We start from the raw sequence: 22893 nt of genomic DNA, 5'->3' as shown, positions 1-22893 counted from the left end.
TTTTCCCTCTGCGAGAATGTTCTCTGCCCTCCTTGCCCACCACGTACCAGTCACGTCTTTGCAAGGCCTTTCCTGGCCATCTCAGAAAGAGTTCACCTTTTCCTCTTCTACACCCATTCTGCGCTTCATTCACTAAAATCACAAAACATCCAAGCATCAAGCAACACGTTGAGGCACCCAGTGAGGGCATCAGCCCTGTTCTGCAGTTTTTTTGTGGGAACACACACACATACAACAGAACTGGCACCTTTTATAGCACGAGTCTCACTGTTTTGGAACCAGTTGATGTGCCTCTTCTGCTATTTGCGAGCTCAGTATCTGATTCACAGATGGATTCCCAGCGCCAGGTGGCAAGAAACCCACCCTACCCAGGTTATACAGTTGAAATTTGGAAGTGGGTCTAACCGGAACTCTGGGTGCCAGATGCCCGATTCTAACTCGCTCTTCATCTGGGATTGTTTTCTCTTTGCTGACAGGACTTGGTGGCACAAAGTACATCTCCTTTGAGGAGCGGCAGTGGCACAACAACTGCTTCAACTGTAAGAAGTGCTCGCTGTCGCTGGTGGGGCGAGGCTTCCTCACGGAGAGGGACGACATCCTGTGCCCCGACTGTGGGAAGGACATCTGAAGTCCGCACACAGAAGCTCGGCTTGCGTCTCACGCGCAGATGTAGGTGTTTTCTTTCTCAGCCGGGCAGTACTGTGTTCTGGTTTCCACCAGCCACGTCGGGACTGTCCTCTGGTACCTCTCAGTGATACTCACGTTTGCTTAAGCTCTTTCATCCTGTGTACTAGTCAGTCCCAGGGAAGGAGAAAACCCTGTGTAAACCCTGGCGGAAAGATGGTCTGGAATTTCTGTCACCAAGTAAGGCGCGTCCAAGTGTCAAATCCTTTTGAATGATATTCTTTATCAATGTATCTTTCTCTCACTGCATATTTAATGTTTAAGTGCAATTAACACTGTCACGAACTTGAGAGTTTTCCAAACTATATATGCTAATGAAGAGTTGGTATTTACAGCTGTAACTTTGTCATGTCAAGCCTAAAGCAGAAGTATGTGGCTCACAATAAAGTTATTCACAACACAGTCTTTCGCCAGCAGGCACCGTGTGTGAAATAATGATCAGACATTGCAGTTCTGAGTTCAAGCAGCACTCTGTGGCGTGATCCAGTGATCACCGTATGAAGGGAAGGTTCTGGCAGTCGGGCAGCGCTGACAGAAACGGCAACACACCATGGACTTCAAGGGCCCCTCGGTGAGCCCCGGGCACCTCTGCATTGCTGCCTTTTCTTTCCCCCTTGCCCCCACTCCCTCTCCCTTGGAATGGGCTGCATCGGAGGCCGTAACACCTGCTCCAGAATATGCACCACAGGACGTGAGGCTGACGACAGCGAAGCCATGTTCGCAACATCTGGGTCCCTTTCCATGGCAGAGCGTCTCCGCTCCGTCCCAGTGCCGTGGATCCACATATTACATGACCCGCCTGCTCTTCCACACAGCGGGGGACTGCACGAGGACACGAGCAGTGTGATGCCACGGGCATCGTGCCCATCTCTGTTCTCAACACTCTGACAACTGAGGGCACACGGGAGCCTTCAGTGTTTCTGAAAAGATAAGACGAGAGAGAAAGAGAGAGAGGGTCACTGCTGTAAAACTAATACCCTGAGCTCCTAGTTGGTCTGCAAAACAGACAATCTTGAATAGCATGGTGAGCAGTTGGGAAGCACTGGGCCCATTAAGGGAAAGAGCACTGCACAGGTCTCTTCCAAATGGGCGCCTTAGTGACCTTTGGTCCTTTGTTTTTGAAGACAATACAATATGATAAAACGACATGCTGTGCAACAGAGTAATTCAGTGAGCATCAAGTCTGGGTGAAAGTAACTGTTAGAAGGTTTGATAATGTCTGAGATGGTCTGGGTTTATAGTTGACTCCAGGGTTTGCTTAAAAAGAATAATTTCATTCTTGTTACTCGTTTTGCCATTTTCTGTGTCATATTATAAAGGTAAAAACACTCCAGATTTTATTTTTTTTGAGTTGGCATCTCACTCTGTTACCCAGGCTGGAGTACAGCAGCATGCTCATGGCCACCCCAGCGTCGACCTGCTGGGCTCTGGTGATCCTTCCACCTCAGCCTTCCAAGTAGCTGGAGCTGCAGGCATGGGCTACCTTTTTTGGTTTGTTATAGAGATGAGGTCTTGGCAAGTTGTCCAGGCTGTTCTCGAACCTGTGGGCTCAAGCAATTCCCTCACCTCGGCCTCCCAAAGCAGATTTGATTTTAAAACATCTTACCTGTTCCTCATTAAAACCACAGATACAGCAGACTTTCTCAATCTTAAATTACCCAACATAAAGTTAATAAGAGTTCTGCTTCCAATTAAGTATCTCCTATGGGACTAATCTGCCCTCAAATGACAATCGTTCTGGACAAAATACTTGTTTAGAAATTTGAAAATAAGGCTGGGTGCGGCGGCTCAAGACTGTAATCCCAGCACTTTGGGAGGCTGAGGTGAGAGTATTGCCTGAGAGCACGGGTTCGAGACCAGCCTGGACAACTTGGTGAGACCTCGTCTCTACAATAAATCAAAAAAACAAGCTGGGCATGGTAATGCGTGCCTGTAGTTCCAGCTACTTGGAAGGCGGAGGCAGAAGGATCGCCTGAGCCCAGCAGGTTGAGGCAATGGTGGCTGTGAGTGTGCCACTGCACTCCAACCTGGGTGACAGAATGAGACTCCAACTTCAAAAAAAAAATCGAGAATAATGGAGCATGATTTGACGTAGGCAGACACTGGAGGGGGGTGGACGCTTAGAAGATGAAAATGGCACTGAGGGATTTTCCTGTTTTGGCCTTTTATCCAAGGGCAGCCTCAGCAGGACAACTAAAAAATGTTAGGAAACCTGCAGTCTTTTGGGCTTGAATAACAAAAGGCTAGAGTCTGGGATGAACAGTCTCTGGAAAGTGAAGGAGAAAGATCTGGAAAGGAGAGCCCCAAGGTCTTTATATGAAGTCGCTACACATTTCTGGCTGACAAATTGAATATACTTAGGCCAAACTCCAAAGCTAGCTCAGCCAAGGCTAAAAGCACTGACTGACGAGACTAGGAATGGCGGTATACAGAGCTCAGATGACCCTCTTCCTACTGAAGAAAATAACGTACACATAAACCGAAATCAGAGCCTCTGAAAACTTTCCAAAAGGCGTTCAACAAATAAACAGGGACCTCTACTACCTCTCAGCAAGAACAGTGAGTCTGTAGCATCTGAGCCTCTATCACTCCCCAGCTTCCTGTGATAAGCTGATAAGCCCTTCTGGGCAGGTGCAGTCAGAAAAGTAAGGGATCCCTCGCCCCCACCCCCGCCCAGTTTAGGGGTCCACCCCAGGTGTGACAGGCAGAGAGTCCTGGGGCTTCAATTCCCCCTCCCTCAGCCTGCTCATAGTGTGACGGTTTCATATTGGGAGGGGCAACCCAGGAATACCAGGGGCCACCGACCCATTCACAGATTAGGGGTGTCACTCCAGGAGAAGCAGGCTACCGTCTAGCCCCCAGCAGGAGAGGCAGCTCTGCCTGGGGGGGCTGATACTTGGTACGCAGGATGGAGAAATCTGTGCCTAAGCGGATTGTTAAAAACAACAGAAATCATGGTTGTGAATAATTAAGAGGGGCTGATAGCTCAGTGATTAGCTAAAAGCAAAATGGTAGACCAGCCGGAATCTCATTTATCCCTGAAGGGTCCAGAAGACTGTGCATGGATTGGGCTCTACCCACATGGGAGTAATCAGAGCAGGATGTGAGATTGAAAGGGTTCTCCCAGTCATACAAAGATCCAATAGTCTTTTCAGCTCTAAGTGCTTAAGCAGAACCTCAGACCAAACACCGGCTGTACATATAAACATGTCTATCAAGAAATAAAGGAAATCGTGTCTGAAGAATTAAAGGAAGGTAAAAGAACAATTACAGTTGGCTGTTCACATCCATGGGTTCCGCATTTGTGGATTCAGCCAACTGTGGATCAGAAATACTTGGGGGGAAAGCATCCATGGAGTTTCAAAAAGCAAAACTTGAATTTGCCTCACACTGAGCACCATGTGGAATCCATGCAAATGAAGTGATGTGTAGGCATTGTATTATGGATTATAAGTAATTCAGAGATGAGTTATTTTATTTTTTTATTTTTATTTATTTATTTATTTATTTGAGTTGGAGTCTCACTCTGTTGCCCAGGATGGAGTGCAGTGACACTCATGGCCATTCCAGTGTAGACCTGCTGGTTGCCAGCAGTCCTTCCACCTCAGCCTTTCAAGTAGCCGGAACTACCGGTGCGCATTACCACGCCCAGGTAATTTTTGATTTGTTGTAGAAACGAGGTCTTGCCAAGTTGCCAGGGCTGGTCTTGAACCTGCGGGTTCAGGCAATCCACTCGCCTCAGCCTCCCACAGTGCTGGGACTGCAGGCTGAGCCACCAAGCCTGGCCGCCTGTTTTCCTAAAAAAAGTTTTACTGGAACACGGTCAGCATCCATTCATTTATGCATCAGCTGGCCCATAATTTTTACTATCTGTTCTTTTGCAGAAAAAGCTTGCTTTATATCTTTATCTGGGTAGTGGTTACATGGCACGCACACACAAACACACACACACACACACACACACACACACACACACACACGCACACACATGTATTTCACTGAACTGTGAAAGTTAAAATTTTTCAAACTTTTCAGTATTCTGTTATAGCTCGATACAAATTAAAGAATATGCATGTGTGTTATGTTATACTGAACAGTTTTGTTTTGTTTTGAGACAGTCTTACTCCGTTGCAGTGGCAGTGGCACGATCAAGGCTCCCTGCAGCCTTGACCTCCTGGACTCAGGTGATCCTTTCGCTTTAGCCTCCCAAGGAGCTGGGGCTGCAGGCACGCCACCATGCCGAGCTCATTTTTGGAGTTTTTGTAGAGACAGGATCTCACTCTGTGGCCTAGGCTGATCTCGAACACCTGAGCTCAAGCGATCCTCCCAACTTGACCTCCCAAAGTGCATGAGCCACTGTGCCCAGCCTGGACAGTTATTTTAAAGCTTGTCTCTTTTTCTTTAAGCATAGCAAGCCAACTTGCTTTACTTGATTTTTAGAATATGTGAAAATATTGGGGGCCAGTCTCTACTGCCTAGTGCTTCTGCTGGGGCTCAGGATGAATACATTGTTCCCTTGTATGCTAGGATAACTTTGACTTGGGTTAACCATGGCCTTTAAATAGTTACCTGTGGGTGTCTCCTGATCTAAGAAAAATAAGACTGTCTTCCTGCAGACATGATTGCCACTGCCTCTGCCAAGTGCCTGGACCACCACCAGACTAGAACTACTTGCAAGTCACTTCCTGAGTTGTTTTCAACATCCTGGAGATATAAATTTTGCCTGCAAATCTGCATGAGAACCTGCTCGCCTTTCTCCACCCCACTCGGTCCCTTCTCTCACTTTTCTATTCTTTTCCTGTTTTCCTGTTCTTCTTTTTCTTCCCTTCCTCCATGAGCAGAAGATTTCTCTCTAATTCTTACTTACTATGTGGATGGTTCTGAGGTCGTACCTATTACATTCGCCTCCAGGAGGACTCACAACTTTGACTTTTCTCTCCCTCACATTAATGTCACCTAAACTACAGCTGAGTTTCAATGGCGTATGAAACAAAACTACCCACTGGGTAGTTTCTCTGGGTTTTTGATTTCTTAGATTTTTGCCTGTCAGCTCTTCAGTGCTTTAATTAAAAAAGAAAGAAAGAAAGAAATCAGTTGCTCCTTATATTTAAGGAAGTCAGAGCAAGCCTTGTCCTCTGATGTTTAAGCATATAAAGAAAAAAACCTAACCATAAATATTGCATTAGTTACTTCCTCTGTTTTACATTCTGGAGTGTTAAGATTTACACTGATTATATATATTTCATTGTATTCAGCTTCAATTCAAACGCACAACTATCTTATAGTGTAGATTACATATTTAAACCTTGTAATAGTTAATATTTAGGATATTGTAAAATTCTTAACAGAAATAGTCTTTCAACCAAAACTATGAAAATTTTTGTCATTTCAGTAATGTAAAGAAACACTTTCACATAGGAGGCAATCACTTGACATAAACTGTGAATGAGGCAAGCAGCTTAGTAAATGCATCTACTGTGATGCGGTGTGCCCTGAAACTACAATGCTTACTACTCTCTCAGTGTTGTCTTAGTGAAAACTTCATTTCTAGAAAAAACTTTGAAGGAATGTCTGCAAAAGAACTCAGTGCTGCTAGCAGAACGGAAACTTAGAGACTAGCCGAGGAATCCTTGTGATCAAAAATGAAGCCCAGGTCCACACAGAGCAAACACATCATGGATTCACTTCAACCAGACACCATCCAATCTGGGAGGCGAGGGCTTCCCTAAGTCATAAGCCAGCCCAATAAATAAACTCTCCCTCCCTTTGAAAATACATTTTAAAAAAAACTAGCTACTCTAAAGCAGAATATGAGTGGTATTAACTTGTGTATCAATTAATCATATTGCTTTTGAAATATAAAATACTCAATTCTCCATCATCTCTAGTGATGCCCATTCAGGCTTGAGAGTACCTCTCATTTTCTGCCTGGCTTTTAAATGACAGATTGAAGGCGCTCAAAGACAAGCACAGGGTAAATTCTAGAAACAGAGAATAAGACCTGGAAGAGACTAAAGGATCAGAGTGAAATCCATCTGCTTGACAGAGGAGGAGATGGACGCTCAGAAAGAATGAAGCTTGCTTGAGACCACACGGAAGCCAGCATGCTGGAAACCAGGTCTCCTGATTCCTAGCCCGTAATCTCTGAAAACATGATCAATTTTCTTACGTGTAGTGATGGTATGGGGCAAATGTCATCTCTGCTATCTGAGAGTTTTAAAAACTGAGAAGGAAATGTCCAGGTGATTGATGTACTTAAACTACAAAAATGACTTGCTAGTGCCCCTGAAAATTGAGAATAGCAATTGAGAATAACAAACAGAACCCATTATAAAAATAAGAGTAAATGACTTCATCCCTCACATAGATTAATATTTATACAACCAGCATATAAATCATCTTTCAGGTCTCTGCGGTTGTTATGGTTTGAATGTGTCCTCCCAAAATACATGTGTTGAAAACTTAACTGCCTCAATACCTGATCTCAAACCAGGCCAAGTAGGGATCAAAAAGAGGCCCAAACTTTACCTATACAATGACCACCTGTATACCTAACCCTGAATTGTACCCCACATCTTTAAAATAGTTAAAAAGTAAAAATAAAAATAAAAAAAGAGAAAATTTAACTGCCACTGTAACAGTATTAGGAGTTGGGGACTTTAAGAAGTGACTAGGCCACAAGGGCTCTGCTCTCATGAACAAATTAATGCCGCTATAACAGGAGCAGGTTAGTTATCGTGGAAGTGGTTTCCTGCTAAAAGATGAGTTCAGCCTAAACTCCTCTTGGTCTTGCATGCTCATCGTCCACCATGGGAAGACCCTCAACCAGGTGCTGGCACCATGCCCTTGGACTTTTCAGCCTCAGAATCATGAACCAAATAAACTGTTCTTTATAAATGACCTAGTCTGTGGTAGTCTGTTACAGTAGCAGCAAATGAACTAAGAAAGAGGAGATCTTCTACAAGAAAAATCCACACTCAGTTTGGTTTTGGTTGGTTTCAAGGCTTCAAGAAATTAAAAAACATAGCTATTAACTATCTAGTCCACAGAATACTATAACTTTAATTATTCAATGTTTTTCAGATTCCTTCTCAAATTACTGTTTAGACTGAATTAACTGGGACTAATAAAAAAAGCTCTTGAGGGTAGGGACAAGTCTTTACTCCAATCTCTTATTTAGAGTCTGGACATAAAGTAGAAACCTTATAACTATTTGATGGATTAGATGTTTGTCCAGGGAATTCTTTTTGTTGTTGTTTAAGAAAACAGAAAAGTTGGGCAGATGCGGTGGCTCATGTCTGTAATCCTAGCACTCTGGGAGGCCAAGGTGTGTGTTGCTTGAGCCCAGGAGTTTGAGACTGCCAGCCTGGGCAACATACAAAAAAAATGGTCTAAATCTACAAAATTAAAAACAAAAACTTCAAACCATAAACTGCTTGTGATTGTGGATGACTTTGTTCTTTGCATCTTGTTTTTCAGTTTCCTATAAGCACAAATTAACTTTCAAGAAATAAAGGTTATTTAAAAAAAAAAAAAAACTAGCCGGGCTTAGTGGTGCATGCCTGTAGTCCCAGCTACACAGGAAGCTGAGGTGGAAGGAACTCATGAGCCCAGGAATTCGAGGCTAAAGTGAGTTGTGATCATGCCACTACACTCCAACCTGGGCAACAGAATGAGATCCCCAACCACCCCCCCACCAGAAAAGTTGAATTGACATTCTCTTTTTCATTAGCACGATAAAACTTCAAAACTACTTTAAGTGGTGTGACGTAAGTAACACTGGCAATGAGTGGAGTCTCATATCAAAGCCAAAAGGAATCGTACATAGTCACTATAATCTAGTTGATAAAGTTGTTTCCCATGTGGGTGGAGGCTAACATATCTGCAACTTCTCTATGTGTGCACTGGAATGGAACAATCAACTAAGTGGACAGTAGCTGGTGGGAGCTATGTTTCTCACTGATGTAGTGGGAGGTTACACACATGCAAGGGAAGACATCTAGAATGATCAATATGGTTAAGGATTAGAGTTGGAGACATCAGTTTTTAACTTACTAATGTTTAACTTGCTTTGGATAGATGTTTACCTACAGAAACATTTATAGACATGTATACATACAGTAGTTAGTGTATACACATATATTTCCTTGTTCTGTTCGTTGAGAAGGCCTTAAAACGATGCCACTCCAGTAGTAAGGAGCATACCCAGCACCCAAATCTTGGTTTTCAGTACCTTTCTTCAAAAAAACGAATCAAGGCTCATTAGAGACATGGCTGATTCTAGGACTTGGGCAGGAAATATACAAAACGAATCTGGAGCATTCTATAGTACCAGAGAGTAACAATGTACTCAAGAGAAAACACAATGATAGGGTAAGTCAAAGAGAAAGGAGCTAACTGAGAGCTTTCAGTGCCCCCCCCACCAAAAAGCATTAGATCTTAATCCAAAGTATAAAATAAGTATCCACGAGTAATACTGACATAAATCACTGAATAAGGCTAGGAGCAGTGGCTCACGCCTGTAACCCCAGCACTTTGGGAGACTAAGGGAAGAGGACTGCTTAAGCTCAGAAGTTTGAGAGCAGTCTAGGCAACATACATAGTGAGACCTTGTTTCTACAAAAAATCAAAAACTAGTCTAGCTGGACATGGTGGCACGCACATGTAAGTCCCAGCTACTTGGGGGGGCTAAAGTGGAAGGAGTGTTTAAGCCAAGAAGTTGAGCCTGCAGTGAGCCATGATTGTGCCACTGCACTCCAGCCTCAGTAACAGAATGAGACTCCAACTCAAAAAAAAAGAAAGAAAAGAAAATCACTGAAAAAATAAATGAATGGCGGAGAACAGAAAAATCTCCTGTGCAGAATTCTAAATAATTTATGCACTTGGCCCGTAAGGTAACTCCCCATTTCATAAGTGATTTCTTTCCAAAAAGCACAGTATGAAAAGGGAAAAAGATATAGTTAAGAAACCTGACAGACACTACTTCAGCCAGATGACCAAGGTTAACCTCAAGTGTTATGTGACCTCAAAATAATGTGATAAAAATGGCAATCTGGGCCAGGCACAGTGACTCATGTCTGTAATCCCAGCACTCTGGGAAGCTGAGGCAGGAAGACTGCTTGAGGCCAGGAGTTTGAGACCAGCCTGGGCAACAGTGAGACACTGTTCCTACAAGAAATAATTATTTTTAAAAAATAAAAGAAAATGGCACTTTACCTCTGAGGTCTTCCTCCCAAAGAAACATTAACACCAATCTAAGTATAAGAAAAACATCAGGGATAGTCTACAAAACACCTGACCAGTGTTCCTCAAAACTGTCAAGGTCATCAAAAACAAGGGAGGTCTGACAATCCATCAAAGCCAAGGAGAGCCTAAGGAGAAATGATGACTAGATGTAATAATGTAGTATCCTGGGTAGGATCCTGGAACATAAAAAGGGTATTAGATAAAAACTAAGGAAATCTGAATAAAGTTGGACTTCAGTTAACAATAATGTACCAATACTGACTTGGGCAAATATACCATAATAATGTATGTTAACACATTTGTGACTGGCAAATTTTTTACTTTCCTAATACTGAGAGTAGGTGAAAAGAAAAAGAATCTGAAGCTGGTTGCTACAAACTTCTGTTGTTAGGCACAAGTGAAATGGTCTTTTCTAAATTGTCATCTTTTTCACAATACAGCTGCAAGTTGCAGATATATCTAGTATTTGCCTCAGATACCACTCAAGTATTCCGTACTTTGCATTTTTATTCAGATTATAAACCTCAAAAAGACAATCTCCCACAATGAGGTAAATTCACATCGGTGGCAACCAGGAACAGAACACGGAATGACATAAATCCACATCAGTGGTCGCAAATGGTTAACAGGGAAACTGGGTGAGAGGCATATGAAAACATGGCAATTTTTCTATAAATCTAAAAGTCTTCTAAAAAGTTTATTTGAAAAAATATATAGCAGGGCAGAAGAGATATAACAGAAGGCTCAGGTAGTAGATATGGTGTTTTTATATTTGTGAAAAATATTTGTCTTTCACTATAACGAGTAAAGTGTCTCACAGTCTCTTAAGGATTTAACTGTTAGTCAAAGACAAATATTTCAGTTCAAATTATTTACCCAAAGACTAAAAAACAGAGCAAAACATGGACATTTTTACTAGAGGAAAAAAGATGTTTAGGGATTGTATATACTTGTCTAACTAGCTTTATTTTTTAATAACCTGAATGCTTGGTTAAGTCTGAACAGTTAACTACTTCCAATTGCTTTTAGAATCAAATTCAAAGTCCTTATCATGGATGGCCTCTGTGAGGCTATATGTAATCTGGCTCCAGTACACCATCTTTGATTTCGTTTTATACCTCCCTCAACCCCATTTTCATTCACTTGAACCACACCAGTCTGTTTTGAAGACCTTTTAAGTCTTAGGGCTTTCAAATGTTGCCCTTGCCTGGTACCTGGTATCTACTACTGGACGGCAAACTACCTGCAACACTTAGCGGTTTCACGCATCCCCACTGTATTCACTGAAGTTCAAAAGTCAACAATTTGGACTGATCTCCCCTGGGACACCCATACAGCTAGTCATCTGGCAGCAAACTGGGGCTGGGTGACTAGTGGTCACATGCCTGGCAGCTTGTGCTAGTGTCAGCTGGGCTGACATTTCCAGTGGGCCAGCCTGGGTTTTTTCACATGGTGCAACAGAGGCGCAAAAGTGAGAGCAGAAACATTCACTTGACCAAAGCAAGTTACGAGGTCAGTCCTCATCAGTAGTGGGAAACAGACTTCACCCTTGATAGGATATATGTAGCCACTGAAAATGGACCATATGTAGGAATGCTTTTCCGGAAGCCTTTCCACAGGTGCTCCTCAGTCATTCTTCCTTCAGAACAGAGTATGTTCAGAGGCTTTTCCTAGCCACTAAAGTAGCTCCTCACCCCACTTTCCTTTTCCCTCACCATTTCATGATCCTGTTTTGCTTTCTATCATTACAATCATCCATTACTTTATAGTTCACTTGTCTGTCTTCCCTGTGGGAGCAGGAACTTAACCTGCCTTGTTCACACCCAGGAGCTAGCGTAGTTAGGCAAACACACAGGCAATTTACATCTTTATTTTTCATTGCACAATAAAAAAAGATGACCAAGTTATCACACAACTGAAAAAATAAACCACTTCAGTTAGTAAAATGCACATTAGTAAAAACAATCTAAATGCAAGTAAGGATTCTCTTTCATCAGACAAAAAAAAAAAAAAAAAAAAAGAAGGATGTACTTTTTAAGTTCAAAAGAGTTACTGGAGTCTTTTCCTGAGTTAACTTAGTTCAGTCTCCAAATGTTGTATAACATTAAGATACTAGTTTAGAAGTTAGCTTTTTTCAGATAACTCCAAACACAAAAAATACCTCAACTCTGGTATCTCTTTTTGTTAAGAAGATTTATTACATGAGAGGGTTCAGAGATTTCTGTTTCCAGCCCTCAAGGCATAGTGGCCATCTCTGTAGCACCATGACCTCCCAAACACCAGACCAAGCTAGCCACCCTCTCATTCAAGGCAGGGGCCCGAAGATGTCGGTGCACCATTTGGATTATACCTGATCTCAATCCCAGGTAGAAAAAGTTGTACTATGAAGAATACTTTGATATAGTTTACTCAAATAAAAACAGATCAAGTCATTACAGAGCAGTTTTCCATTGCATTTTTTTGTGAATAACAAGGCTACTCAAGATAGTTTTATTCAGTTTATTTACATAAGGATAAGGCTACTTAAAAGACTTTTTACATACAAAAATGTACATTACAAGGTTAAACTTTTCTGTACTCAATTACAAAACCTGCACAAACATTTAATAAAAGAGCATACTTAAAAACATTTTGACCATTTTGTAGCCTCTAAAAATTACTGAAGTTCAACAGCAGTAAATAGAAGAAGCTCTTACATATATATGACTGAATCTACTGGCAGTTTTACTTAATGTAAGTTTTTAAAAGGTCACATTGCTATTGAATGAGTCTCTAGATCAGTTTAAGAATCGTCTCTCAAAAACTAAGTCAACCAAAATATTATTTCAAACAATAATTCCAATTCTAAAGAATTTTAATACTAGCAAATACATTATCCCCTCACAGTAGTAGGTGAACCAACTCTCCAAAGTGCCTGGTAGCTGTGTAGATGAATAAGGCGACTTTGGAAAACTGTACTCTCTTGACAGTCATTGGGAAGAAATTGAAGGCCTGGTGCTGCACGGTCTTAAGACTTTCCAGAATTCACACAGCAGCCTATGATCCTCAAGTAAAAGAGGACTGAGGTCAGCCTCTCTCTACCCTCAGTGAATGGGCAGGGCCCAGCAATATGACTTGCACACCTAAGCCAGAAGCTTAGAATCCACAGAAAGGAGGAAGGGGGATGAAAGAGAGAAGTACAGGAAAAGGGGAAAGAGGACAGGAGGGAACAAAGAGGGAAAGATGGAGAAGAACAAGGACAGCCTGCTGACGGCAGGAAGGGGTCTGGTGCCTGCAGCTGCCCCTCACCAGCCACCCGTAACTCGAATGCCATTCACGTACCTCCCCAAGAGTAAGAAAAGCTGGCTCTCCTGGAATCCCGAATCAAGAGCAGAGCAACAGTGTTAACCCACGTCAGTGAGCCAAGCGTTCTGCAAAGTTGTCGTTCAGATCAACTGCTCCTAACCTTTCAAGCAAACCAAAACATGCCAAAACCTAAGGCTCCAATGCGCGGCTCTAGATCCCACCACTCTCATGCTTCACTGGGCAGAGAGACATTTCAGGACAAGCTACTCCATCTGCCTTCAGGAGGTACTGCCCTCTAAGACAGTGGGCTTATGTAATACATGGTCGCTTCTCCGTATTTCAAACTCAAAATAGCTCAATAATATGCTGCTACATGAGCATTGATTCTGAATGTTCATAATATAAACTTCAATTTGAAGCAACAATAATACACAGATCAGCTGTTATTACCAACCTACCCTGTAAGTTAAATATACAAATTAAAAACTAATTTCATTGAGTAACTAAAATTAAGTTCCCACTGATTTAACACTGTCAAATGGCTAACTCTCTCACCTAAGAGAGAAATGCAGATGGAAGAAGAGGGGAAACTGAATATAAAATATAATTTGCCATTCTACCTTAAAATTTGTACTTTTAAAATGTCCCTTTACATGTATTTATGTATAAGATCAGTTGCCTACCAACAATATTACATATATCAGCCCTGCAGATAACTATATATCTAACAATTTACCGTAACTTAACAATTTATGCAACACTTAGTATATATCAAATTTATCTCATTTGTACAGATTTACAGTCTGGAATAAAGGCAGAATGGTTAAAAAAACTATAGGGTTAAAGTCTTAGTACAGTACTTACCTGCAAGGCTGAATTAATTTTTTGGAAGGCTATTCAATAGCTGAACTAAAATGCTTAACAAATCAAAAGAGGAGTAAGACTCCTCTAAAACATACTGAAAAAGGCAAATTCCAAGTTGAAGATCAATCATGCAAAGAAAAAAGTATGAAATATCCTTTGCTCTTGGTTAGAAACACATAGAATAGTAGAAACTAGATCTCATGAATAAAGGTAAACCCTACTTTCTCACTGACTTCCATTAGAAAACGGAAGAGATAATGTCACTTAAATAAAAATAAGCAAACACTCTTAGTAGGTAATCCTGCGTGGGCTAGCCCTGAAGAAAGCGGTCCACATTACACCCGAGGGGGCCGCACATCCCAGCTAGACGCGACTCTGCTGTGCTGCGCCCTGCAGGGACTTCTGACTCCAGCAGCTCTTCCACCACCTCCTCCAGTTCACACCAACTTTCCGCCTCACTGCGATACTTCCTGGATTCTTACAACTTCTGGAGTTCTAGCCCCCTAATTTTCTAATCGTTCTGCCATCAAGTACCACCTCTAACATGATTACTCAGCCTAAAAATTTAAAAAATCAAGTTCATTTTGAAAAGATAAGCTTCCACAAGGGGTAACAGCTGAACCCACGGAGTGAGATCACAGACTGCTCACGAAGAGGCAGGACTGCTGCATTACAAGACGTTCTCAAGGTCAACTCATGACACACACCACTTCAAGGGAAGGAGCATGGCAAGCACTGATTTCTGTTTCGCTTTTTATGGGAAGAAGCAATGTCAGCAATTAAAGAACAGCAATTCCATCTGTATATTCTGAAGATTACCAGCAGTATCACAAAAATGCTTTTCTTGGTGAACCTTTGAGGATGAATGTGGCAATATTTACTAAAATACCGTGATAAACTGTTACATGTTTCTGCTTGGTAAAAGAAATTAATAAAAATAGTAAACTAGTAAAATATTTGAGTTTTTAAAAAAATCTCAAATTACCCCAAAGACTCTGAAAGAAACTAATGAGAGTAATTTCTAAAATTCATTGGATGCTTTACATCAGACTTGTAGCTAATGATTTGACTAGGGTCAATATAAATGACATATACTAAGCCATTAGTTTTAAAAAAAATACTTTCCTAATAATGGCATGACAGGCAAGAATTTTAAAAAAGAAAGGAAGGGAGTGTAGGAGGGAAGGGAAGAAAAGTCTTTATTTTTTTAACCTATTTTAAACCTCTTAAGAAAATTCCACAATAATCAGGAGCTCTGTAAATACTGTCAATATATAGGAACTTGCTTGAAAAACTACAGTTACAGTTATATTTACATTTTTGGAAACTTTCCTTCACGGCCATGTAACATGTTGTATCTTCCTCTTTGTTTCTGGGGGCTTCAGGTTATTCTGAAAGACAGGAACAGAAATCAATTCATACTTGCAGAAATGTCAGAGAATATCTAGGATGAATATTTTAAGCAACGAAGGTATATTATTAATATACTAATGAAAGATTGCTGCTGCCATCTGGTGGGAACACACTTCAAGAGATTAGAGAAAATGGCTCCCATTTTGCTAGCTCTGTGGTTCTCAGATGTTTCCCAGAGCACTTAAAAACATGCCTGGGCCTGATCCCATAACCAATTAAACCAGAATCCACAGAGGACAGGAGGGTGAGGCTACTTCTTTTTGTTTTGGAAGCTCCTCAGGGGATCTTAACAAGCGGTCAGAGTTGAGAACCACTCACTGCTCCAAATCTGCTTCCTCCTTGCCTACCCCATCTCCTGCCTCAACTCTTCAACCCAAAGTCAGTGGAAAATATAAATATATATATTTCTTTTTCCACACCTCTGAAAGAGTAAATTTCTTTGGGTAGAGAAATGCTGTTTAAGAGCCTTGAAAAAAAATCCTCAAGGTTAACTTCTTATTGCAATATTTGAGATGCGGGTTATTCTCCCAACACTTACCCCACACCTTTCTCCTCTCTTCCACAAAGGTGACTGAAATAACTATGAACAGTGTGCTCTGGGATCAAACAAACTGAATTCAACTTGCAATCTGGTCATTCATTAGCTCTGGAACCTGAACAAGTTTCATTAAAGTCACTAAGCTTCTGTTTCCTCATCTGTGACAAGCGAATAACAAGCATGCCTACTTCATAGGGCTGCTGACAAGATTCAATGAACTAATAAAAGAACTCATGGCTGGTAGGTGGCTTTTTTTTTCCAGGGTCCATTTCAGAATGTTTGTACTCTAAGTTTTGATCATTTTGACGCACAATTAGAAGATGATAATAAAGCCAATATATACTATAAGAATAATGGCTGTAAAACTGCTAGTATTTAAAAGTAAAATCCCTTGTATGAGGAGCCTAGGGAAAGATCAAACACATCTATGTTATATATAAAATTAACAGAAAGAGAAAATCAGCTCACAAATTAGACTCTAAATAAATTTTTTAACTGTACCAAATTTGTCAACACATGAACTCCAAGTATTCGAATGCCTCCATATAGTAAAGTACAACATAGCAGATTTCTCCATCCCTCCAAAGCAGGTACATTGGAGAGGACACAAGTGGTAAATCTTTTTTTTTTTTTTTGAGTTGGAGTCTCATTCCGTCACCCAGGCTGGAGTGCAGTGGCACACTCACAGCCACCCCAGTGTCAACCTGCTGGACTCAGGCAATCCTTCTGCCTCAGTCTTCCAAGTAGCCGGAACTACAGGCACACATTATCATGCCCAGTTAAGTTTTTGATTTATTGTAGAGATGAGGTCTCACCAAGTTGCCCAGGCTATTCTCAAACCCGTGGGCTCAGACGATCCCCTTACCTCGGCCTCCCAAAGTGCTGGGATTACAGGCTTGAGCCACCGTGCCTGGCCTCTTTACATATTTTTTAATGGGGGGGACAGGGTCTCTCTCTATCACTAAGGCTGGAGTGCAGTGGCACAATCATACTTCACTGCAGCCTCCAACTCTTGGGCTCAAGTGATTCTCCTACCTCGGCCTCCAGAGTAGCTGGGACCCACCAGGAAGGGGTCTTTACATATTTTAGGCAGAAATAAGTTGAGTGTACTTTTAAACACATTCGTTAATTATCACAGATTTTAAAATCCAAGGTTCAAGGACATGAGCAGTAAGATGTAAAAATCAGACCATTACGAAGTTCAAGCACACCATACAGCACAGCTGACCCACCTCGGGCTGTGAGGTTAGACTAGGGTTTCAGCCACACTCATGCCAAATGGAAACCACACTTATACTCACCATGGTCTCTGCCTCTTCCTTAGGAGCAGCTCGCTTTAACTTCACGGGAGTAGTTCCAACAGGGGACAAAGGTGGTGACTTCACAGAGCCTGAAGGGCTTTTTCTATGCATTAAGTCATGGTTCTGTTTAGTGTCATTATTATTGTGTTCCATTTTATCGTTCAGAGGCAAATTGGAAGAAAAAATTAGGGGCGAAACACTTGAAGAGGAATTTGATAATTTTCGAAAGGCATTACTGGTAAAGCTTGCCTGAGGAGGAGGCTTGAGTCGATCATTATCTCCATTCTCTGTCTTTCTCACTTTGATGCTTGTACTTGTTGAACTTCCATCAAATACAATGGGAGGTCTTTTCCTTAATCCATCTACAGCACTACTCCTGAAACGAAAGAGATACACTCTTGAAAAATATTGTCTGGAATGGCAAACCATTTCATTGGAATTAAAAGTTAACACAATAATAATCAAAAATATTTACTGATAAGACCAATCTATTCTAAGTGGGACTACTGGAAATAAAATTTCCTATGTTCACTCTAAAGAATTTCCTGGCTGGGTGCGGTGGCTCAGCCTGTAATCCCAGCACTTTGGGAGACTGAGGCGAGAGGACTGCCTGAGCCTGGGGGTTCAAGACCAGCCTGGACAACTTGGTGAGACATCATCTCTACAACAAATCACTAAAACCAGCCAGGCATGGTGGCACATGTTTGTAGTTCCAGCCACTTAGAAGGCTGAGGCAGAAGGATCACCTGAGCCCAGCAGGTCGAGGCTGCGGAGGCCGGGAGCGGCCACTGCACTCCAGCCTGGGCGACAAAGAGTGAGACTCCAACTCAAAAAAAAAAAAACAAAAAAAACAGGATTTCCTAGTGTTTTATTTCATAGTTTAAAATATTTATGTGTAAAATTTTAAAGTTAGCTTTAATGTATATACAAGATACAGCTATCTTAAAACATCAATTAGTCATCTAACCCTACAAGCTAAAACAGAATCCCAGCACTTTGGCAGTCCGAGGCGAGTGGATTGCCTGAGCCCATGGGTTCGAGACCAGCTGAGGTAACTTGTTGAGATCTCATCTCTACAACAAATTAAAAAAAATTAGCCAGGCATGGTAGCGTGTGCCTGTAGTTCAGGCTACTTGGAAGGCTGAGGCGGAAGGATCACCGGCGAGAGTGAGACTCCAACTCAAAAAAAAAAACCAAAAACAAGAACAAGAACAACAACAAAAAATCACCAGTTTATTGATAGAGTTATCTTGACCATGCAATCAGTTATTATTTAGAAAGGATAATCGACTATAAAACTATACCAAGACTACTACAGTGGCAGTCTACAGTGAGTCACAACATTCTATTTCATTCACTAAAGCTCTCTAAAGCCAAGGCATTTTCTAAACCTTTTGTAACTGTAACGTTTGTACAATTCTAATTGTAAACTTTGGAGAGAGACTTCAAATTTGGATTCTGAAAATCTAACTTCCACTCTTAATTGTAAAGGTAAATAATCCAAGCATTCATTGTTTATTACTCATTATACCTCAAGTTATGCAATAGATTTGTTTATGCAAAAAACCTTTTAATTCAACATGTTACAATATTCAAAGGCACATTAAAAAAGTTAGAGAAGCACCTCATTACGGTATTATGGATCTGGTTATAGCTCTGTGTGGCCTTGGGCATGCAACAGCACTTCTCTGAATCTTGGTACCTTGATATGTAAAACAATACAAGATGAACTCCTGAATCCTTCTTGTTTTAATGCTGATTTGATAATTGCAAATCTTAAAAACAGAATCAAAGATCCTTTCCAGAAGGATATAGAGGAACTAATATGGACAGTCCAATAAAGTTTGCTTCAAAGGAAAGTATAACAAGCATTGAAAGTTTTGCTTATTGGAACAGTGGGCCTGACTGTGATCAAGAAAATACTACTTGATTAAGAGCCAGAGGAGAGTAAATTAAAAGGTATATGCACCACAACCCAGACTTACAAAAGTTAACACTAACACATAGCCTGTACTAACATGTGGCCACAAGCTAAAATGATGCCTAATTTGAACTGAAATATGTTCTAGATCAAAGGCAAGCCTGTACATGTATTTATTTTCCAAAGGACAATGTGCACAGATGCATTCTTCAACTATCCTTCATGCTCAGGGAATAATCTCAATCATGATTTTTTCTTTGTAACCACAGATTAAAACCACAAATTAACTCAGAGCTACAGCTCCCCCCTTGTCCCAGCCCTCCTACTCTGTCTTCTCCCACTATCTTGAATGTCTTTTTCAGTGACTTATAAACAGGAAGCTCCAGAAATTAAGTAACTCATCAACAGCAGCCCCCTGTGATATTAGACATGGAAGAGATAACTGGCTCTCTAAGGGATCTTAGGACACTGTCCTCGCTAATTATCATTGATCAATCAAATGTAATTTTCTCTAAAAAAGGAAATTCATTTGTTTCTGCTTTTATAAAAATGTTTCAGGAATTAAAAAATCTTAAATAGTACATCTGTTTAAGATGTACTATTTACTTGACTCATCTTTCTGCAAAAAATTCAGTGTTCTGTTGCCTCTACCTCCAAAACCTGACCTCAATCTACAGCATTTACTACCTTAGTCAAAAATACTATCGTTTATTGCCTGGATTACAGCACAGCCTCCTAACTGATTTCTTTGCTTTCCCCCTTGCACACATGCCCCTTAAATCACTTAGGACAGCAGCCAGAGTGATTCTGTTACAATGTACATCTAATATTGTCACCACTTTGCTCAAAACCCTTAAGTGTTTCTCATGGTCGAGTAAAGCCAATTCTTACAATGACATACCAAGGTTTCCGTGATCTGACAATTTTCCCCACTTGCCCCCAAGACACCTCCTCCCTCCTCTTCTTCATCCAGCCCCGATGGCCACTTTGTTGTACCTGGCATATGATCACCACACTACTGGTCCAGGCTCTTGTATTCTGCCTGGAATGTTAGCTCGCCCTCTACTTTCTACAGGTCTCTCTATTGAAATGTCACTTCCTGGTAAGGTCATTCCTGGCTACTGTGTCAAGAATTGTAATCCCTCTCCCTATTTTACCCTTTTCCTTAGCCTTTATTGCTATATAATATACCATATATTTAACTCTGTTAATGCTTCTCTCAATGAATTTTTTTTTTTGAGTTGGGGTCTCACTCTGTCTTCTAGGTTGAAATGCAGTGGCATGATCCCGATTCACCCTAGCCTTGACCTTCTAGGCTCAGGTGATTCTTCTGCTTCAGTCTCCTGAGTTGCTGGCTAATTTTTTATTTTTTGTAGAGACAAGGTCTCACTACGGTGCCCAAGCTTGAACTCCTAGGCCCAAGTAAGCTTCCTGTCTTGGCCTCCCCAAGTGTTGAGATTACAGGCATAAGTCACCGTGCCTGGCCCCAACGAAAATTTAAACAGGGAATTTTGCCGGTTTAATTCACGATGTGATAAGCACAGTACCTGTTGCTCAATATATAATTATTGAGTAAATAATTTTTTTAACTTAAGTTTACCTGGGAAGAAAACATAAGCAAAACTGTTTAGTCATATAAGACCACTAAAGAGTACCTTTTAGTCTCATTTTTTATCTCGTGCTGTTCTCTTTTCTTTTCCATCATTTTCCCCCATCTGTTCTTTGGCAAATCCCTCTGAGGCAACGGCATTGCATGCTGGACATAAAGGTCAGTAAGATTGTCTTTGTTTATTCTTACGTCATTTTCAACAGCTATGTTCTTCTGTAGAAAAGGAAACAAAAGTAACTTCAGAACAACATGTTCATTTTAATAACTAACCACCTTACCTAACGTGGTAAAGCATTACTACTTCAATAACATTTACTGCTTAAAACCACTTTTACAATCACACATGTGCTTAAAAGTCCTAGAAAGTACTACAAGAAGCAGTATTATAAGTAGGCTAAGCTCTGCAAATATCAGGTTCAGCCTCATCTTAAAGACAAGGGTCACATTTCCTCAGTGTGACAAAGACTGCTTCACAGCTGCTTAGTCAACACATCAGGAATGAAGACCATTCCTAGTAACATCTTAATCTATGAAGGGTACGGAAAATGGGGACTGCCTGGGGAAAACAAAGAAAGGCAAACCATGATAACAATGGTTACGTTTTGCCAATAAGCTACCTTGAGTTATTATCTCAATCAGATTTGTGAGATCTCAGTCTTGTCCTGTATATTATTTCCCATGTTTCTCGAATGCAGTGCTTCTTACCTTGAGGTTTACTACTGAGATTTCAAACAGCACTACAGATGAAAACTACAGTTCCCTTACTAATGACAGTGGTGCATGATTAGAACAGGCTGCTCCCTATGTTTTCACTGGTCCTTTCAAGTACCTTCCAGTCATTGTCCAACCACCTCATTCTCCCTTATTTTCCCATTTGTTCTTGACGGAAAACAAACAGTACCATAAACACAGGAGTAGTCATGGAGACTGAGTTTGGATTTAGGAAGGACAAGAGAGAATGGAAACGAGGTCACAAGCACTTCAACTTCAATTCAGAAAGGCTTGAAAACATTGTGTTCAGTACAACTGACAATTCTATGTCCTCTTATAAATTTCTCCCAATCCATTTCATATTAACTTAAAAACACATTTTATTTCTTGTCTCTCTCATATAATGGTCAAATCAATTTTCACCCTGTACCCACTCAGAAGTAAGGGAAACCCTGGGGATTCTCTTGGACAACATTCCCAGCGGATTCATAGGTCTGTTACTTTTGAAAGCACTCTCAAAATGTAGTCCATGGACAAGCTGCAAGAACTGGTTAAAAATGCAAATTCTCAGGCCACATCCCAGAACTACTGCATGAGAAATTCTGGGGATGGAGTCCAACAATTTGTGTTTTAACAAGCCCTGGAGTGGTTCGGATGTACCCCAAAAGTTTGAGAACCACAAAATGGCAACTGACATCACTAAAATAGCAGGAGGGCCTAAGGACATTGATCGTGTACTACGGGAAAACCACATGGAAAACAACAAAATATGCTACATACAGCCCTAAGGAAACGTTCTGTAACTCTCTATCCCTTTAAACAAGACATCTTTTTTTCTAATTTTTCACCTACGATCAGAGGCCACACCCGCCGAAAATGAGCAAGCCCTGCATGGAAAGCCAGGAACTCTGAACTCTCCACCTGGCTATACCATTTACAGATGGTGTGACCTTAAACAAGTCCCTTCATGTCTCTGGGACTCAGCTTCATCATCTTCAAACGAGGTAAGACGGTGTGGAATGGACGACTGCTCAGATGCTTTCCAGCCCTAACGGTCCACGTCTCCACTTCTCCTCTGCCCAGTCCGTCTCTTCCCCGGGCCCTCGCCTACACACAGGCCGCGGGGGTCGCCTGGGACCCCGCTTTCCGAGCCACGAAGGACCCAGAGAGGGAAGTCCGATGACCCAGGAATTCCCGGTTTACTAAGGACATCTCTTTTCCGGACAGGCGGCGAGGCGCGGGAGCGAGGAGAGATGGCCGGTCTGTGCGGGCAGAGAGGGGCACAACCCCGGAGGGAGGAGTGGCGGCGGCGGCGGCGGCG

The 22893-nt window shown here is 41.4% G+C and overlaps 2 protein-coding genes across 5 annotated transcripts in view; one reads left to right on the top strand and one right to left on the bottom strand.

Moving 5' to 3' along the window:
* Positions 1 to 1089, top strand: part of FHL2 (four and a half LIM domains 2) — a 36838-nt gene extending 35749 nt beyond the window's left edge. For all 4 annotated transcript variants that reach the window (XM_008051250.1, XM_021709208.1, XM_021709209.1 and 1 more), the window contains one exon: positions 477 to 1089. In XM_008051250.1, coding sequence (XP_008049441.1) covers positions 477 to 628 — 152 coding nt within the window. In that variant the 3' untranslated portion in view covers positions 629 to 1089. The remainder of the gene's footprint in view (positions 1 to 476) is intronic.
* A 14171-nt stretch (positions 1090 to 15260) lies between these two features.
* Positions 15261 to 22893, bottom strand: part of CUNH2orf49 (chromosome unknown C2orf49 homolog) — a 7832-nt gene continuing 199 nt past the window's right edge. Inside the window, 4 exon segments of the mRNA XM_021709207.1 lie at positions 15261 to 15470; positions 17332 to 17454; positions 17581 to 17707; positions 20908 to 21126. Coding sequence (XP_021564882.1) covers positions 15414 to 15470; positions 17332 to 17454; positions 17581 to 17707; positions 20908 to 21126 — 526 coding nt within the window. The 3' untranslated portion in view covers positions 15261 to 15413.

The sequence above is a fragment of the Carlito syrichta genome, unplaced genomic scaffold, assembly GCF_000164805.1.
Source record: "Carlito syrichta isolate Samal-C Ts95f unplaced genomic scaffold, Tarsius_syrichta-2.0.1 Scaffold169207, whole genome shotgun sequence".
Taxonomy (NCBI): Eukaryota; Metazoa; Chordata; class Mammalia; order Primates; family Tarsiidae; genus Carlito; species Carlito syrichta.
The sequence above is the reverse complement of the archived record's forward strand: the minus strand, read 5'-3'. Positions and strand labels throughout refer to the sequence as shown.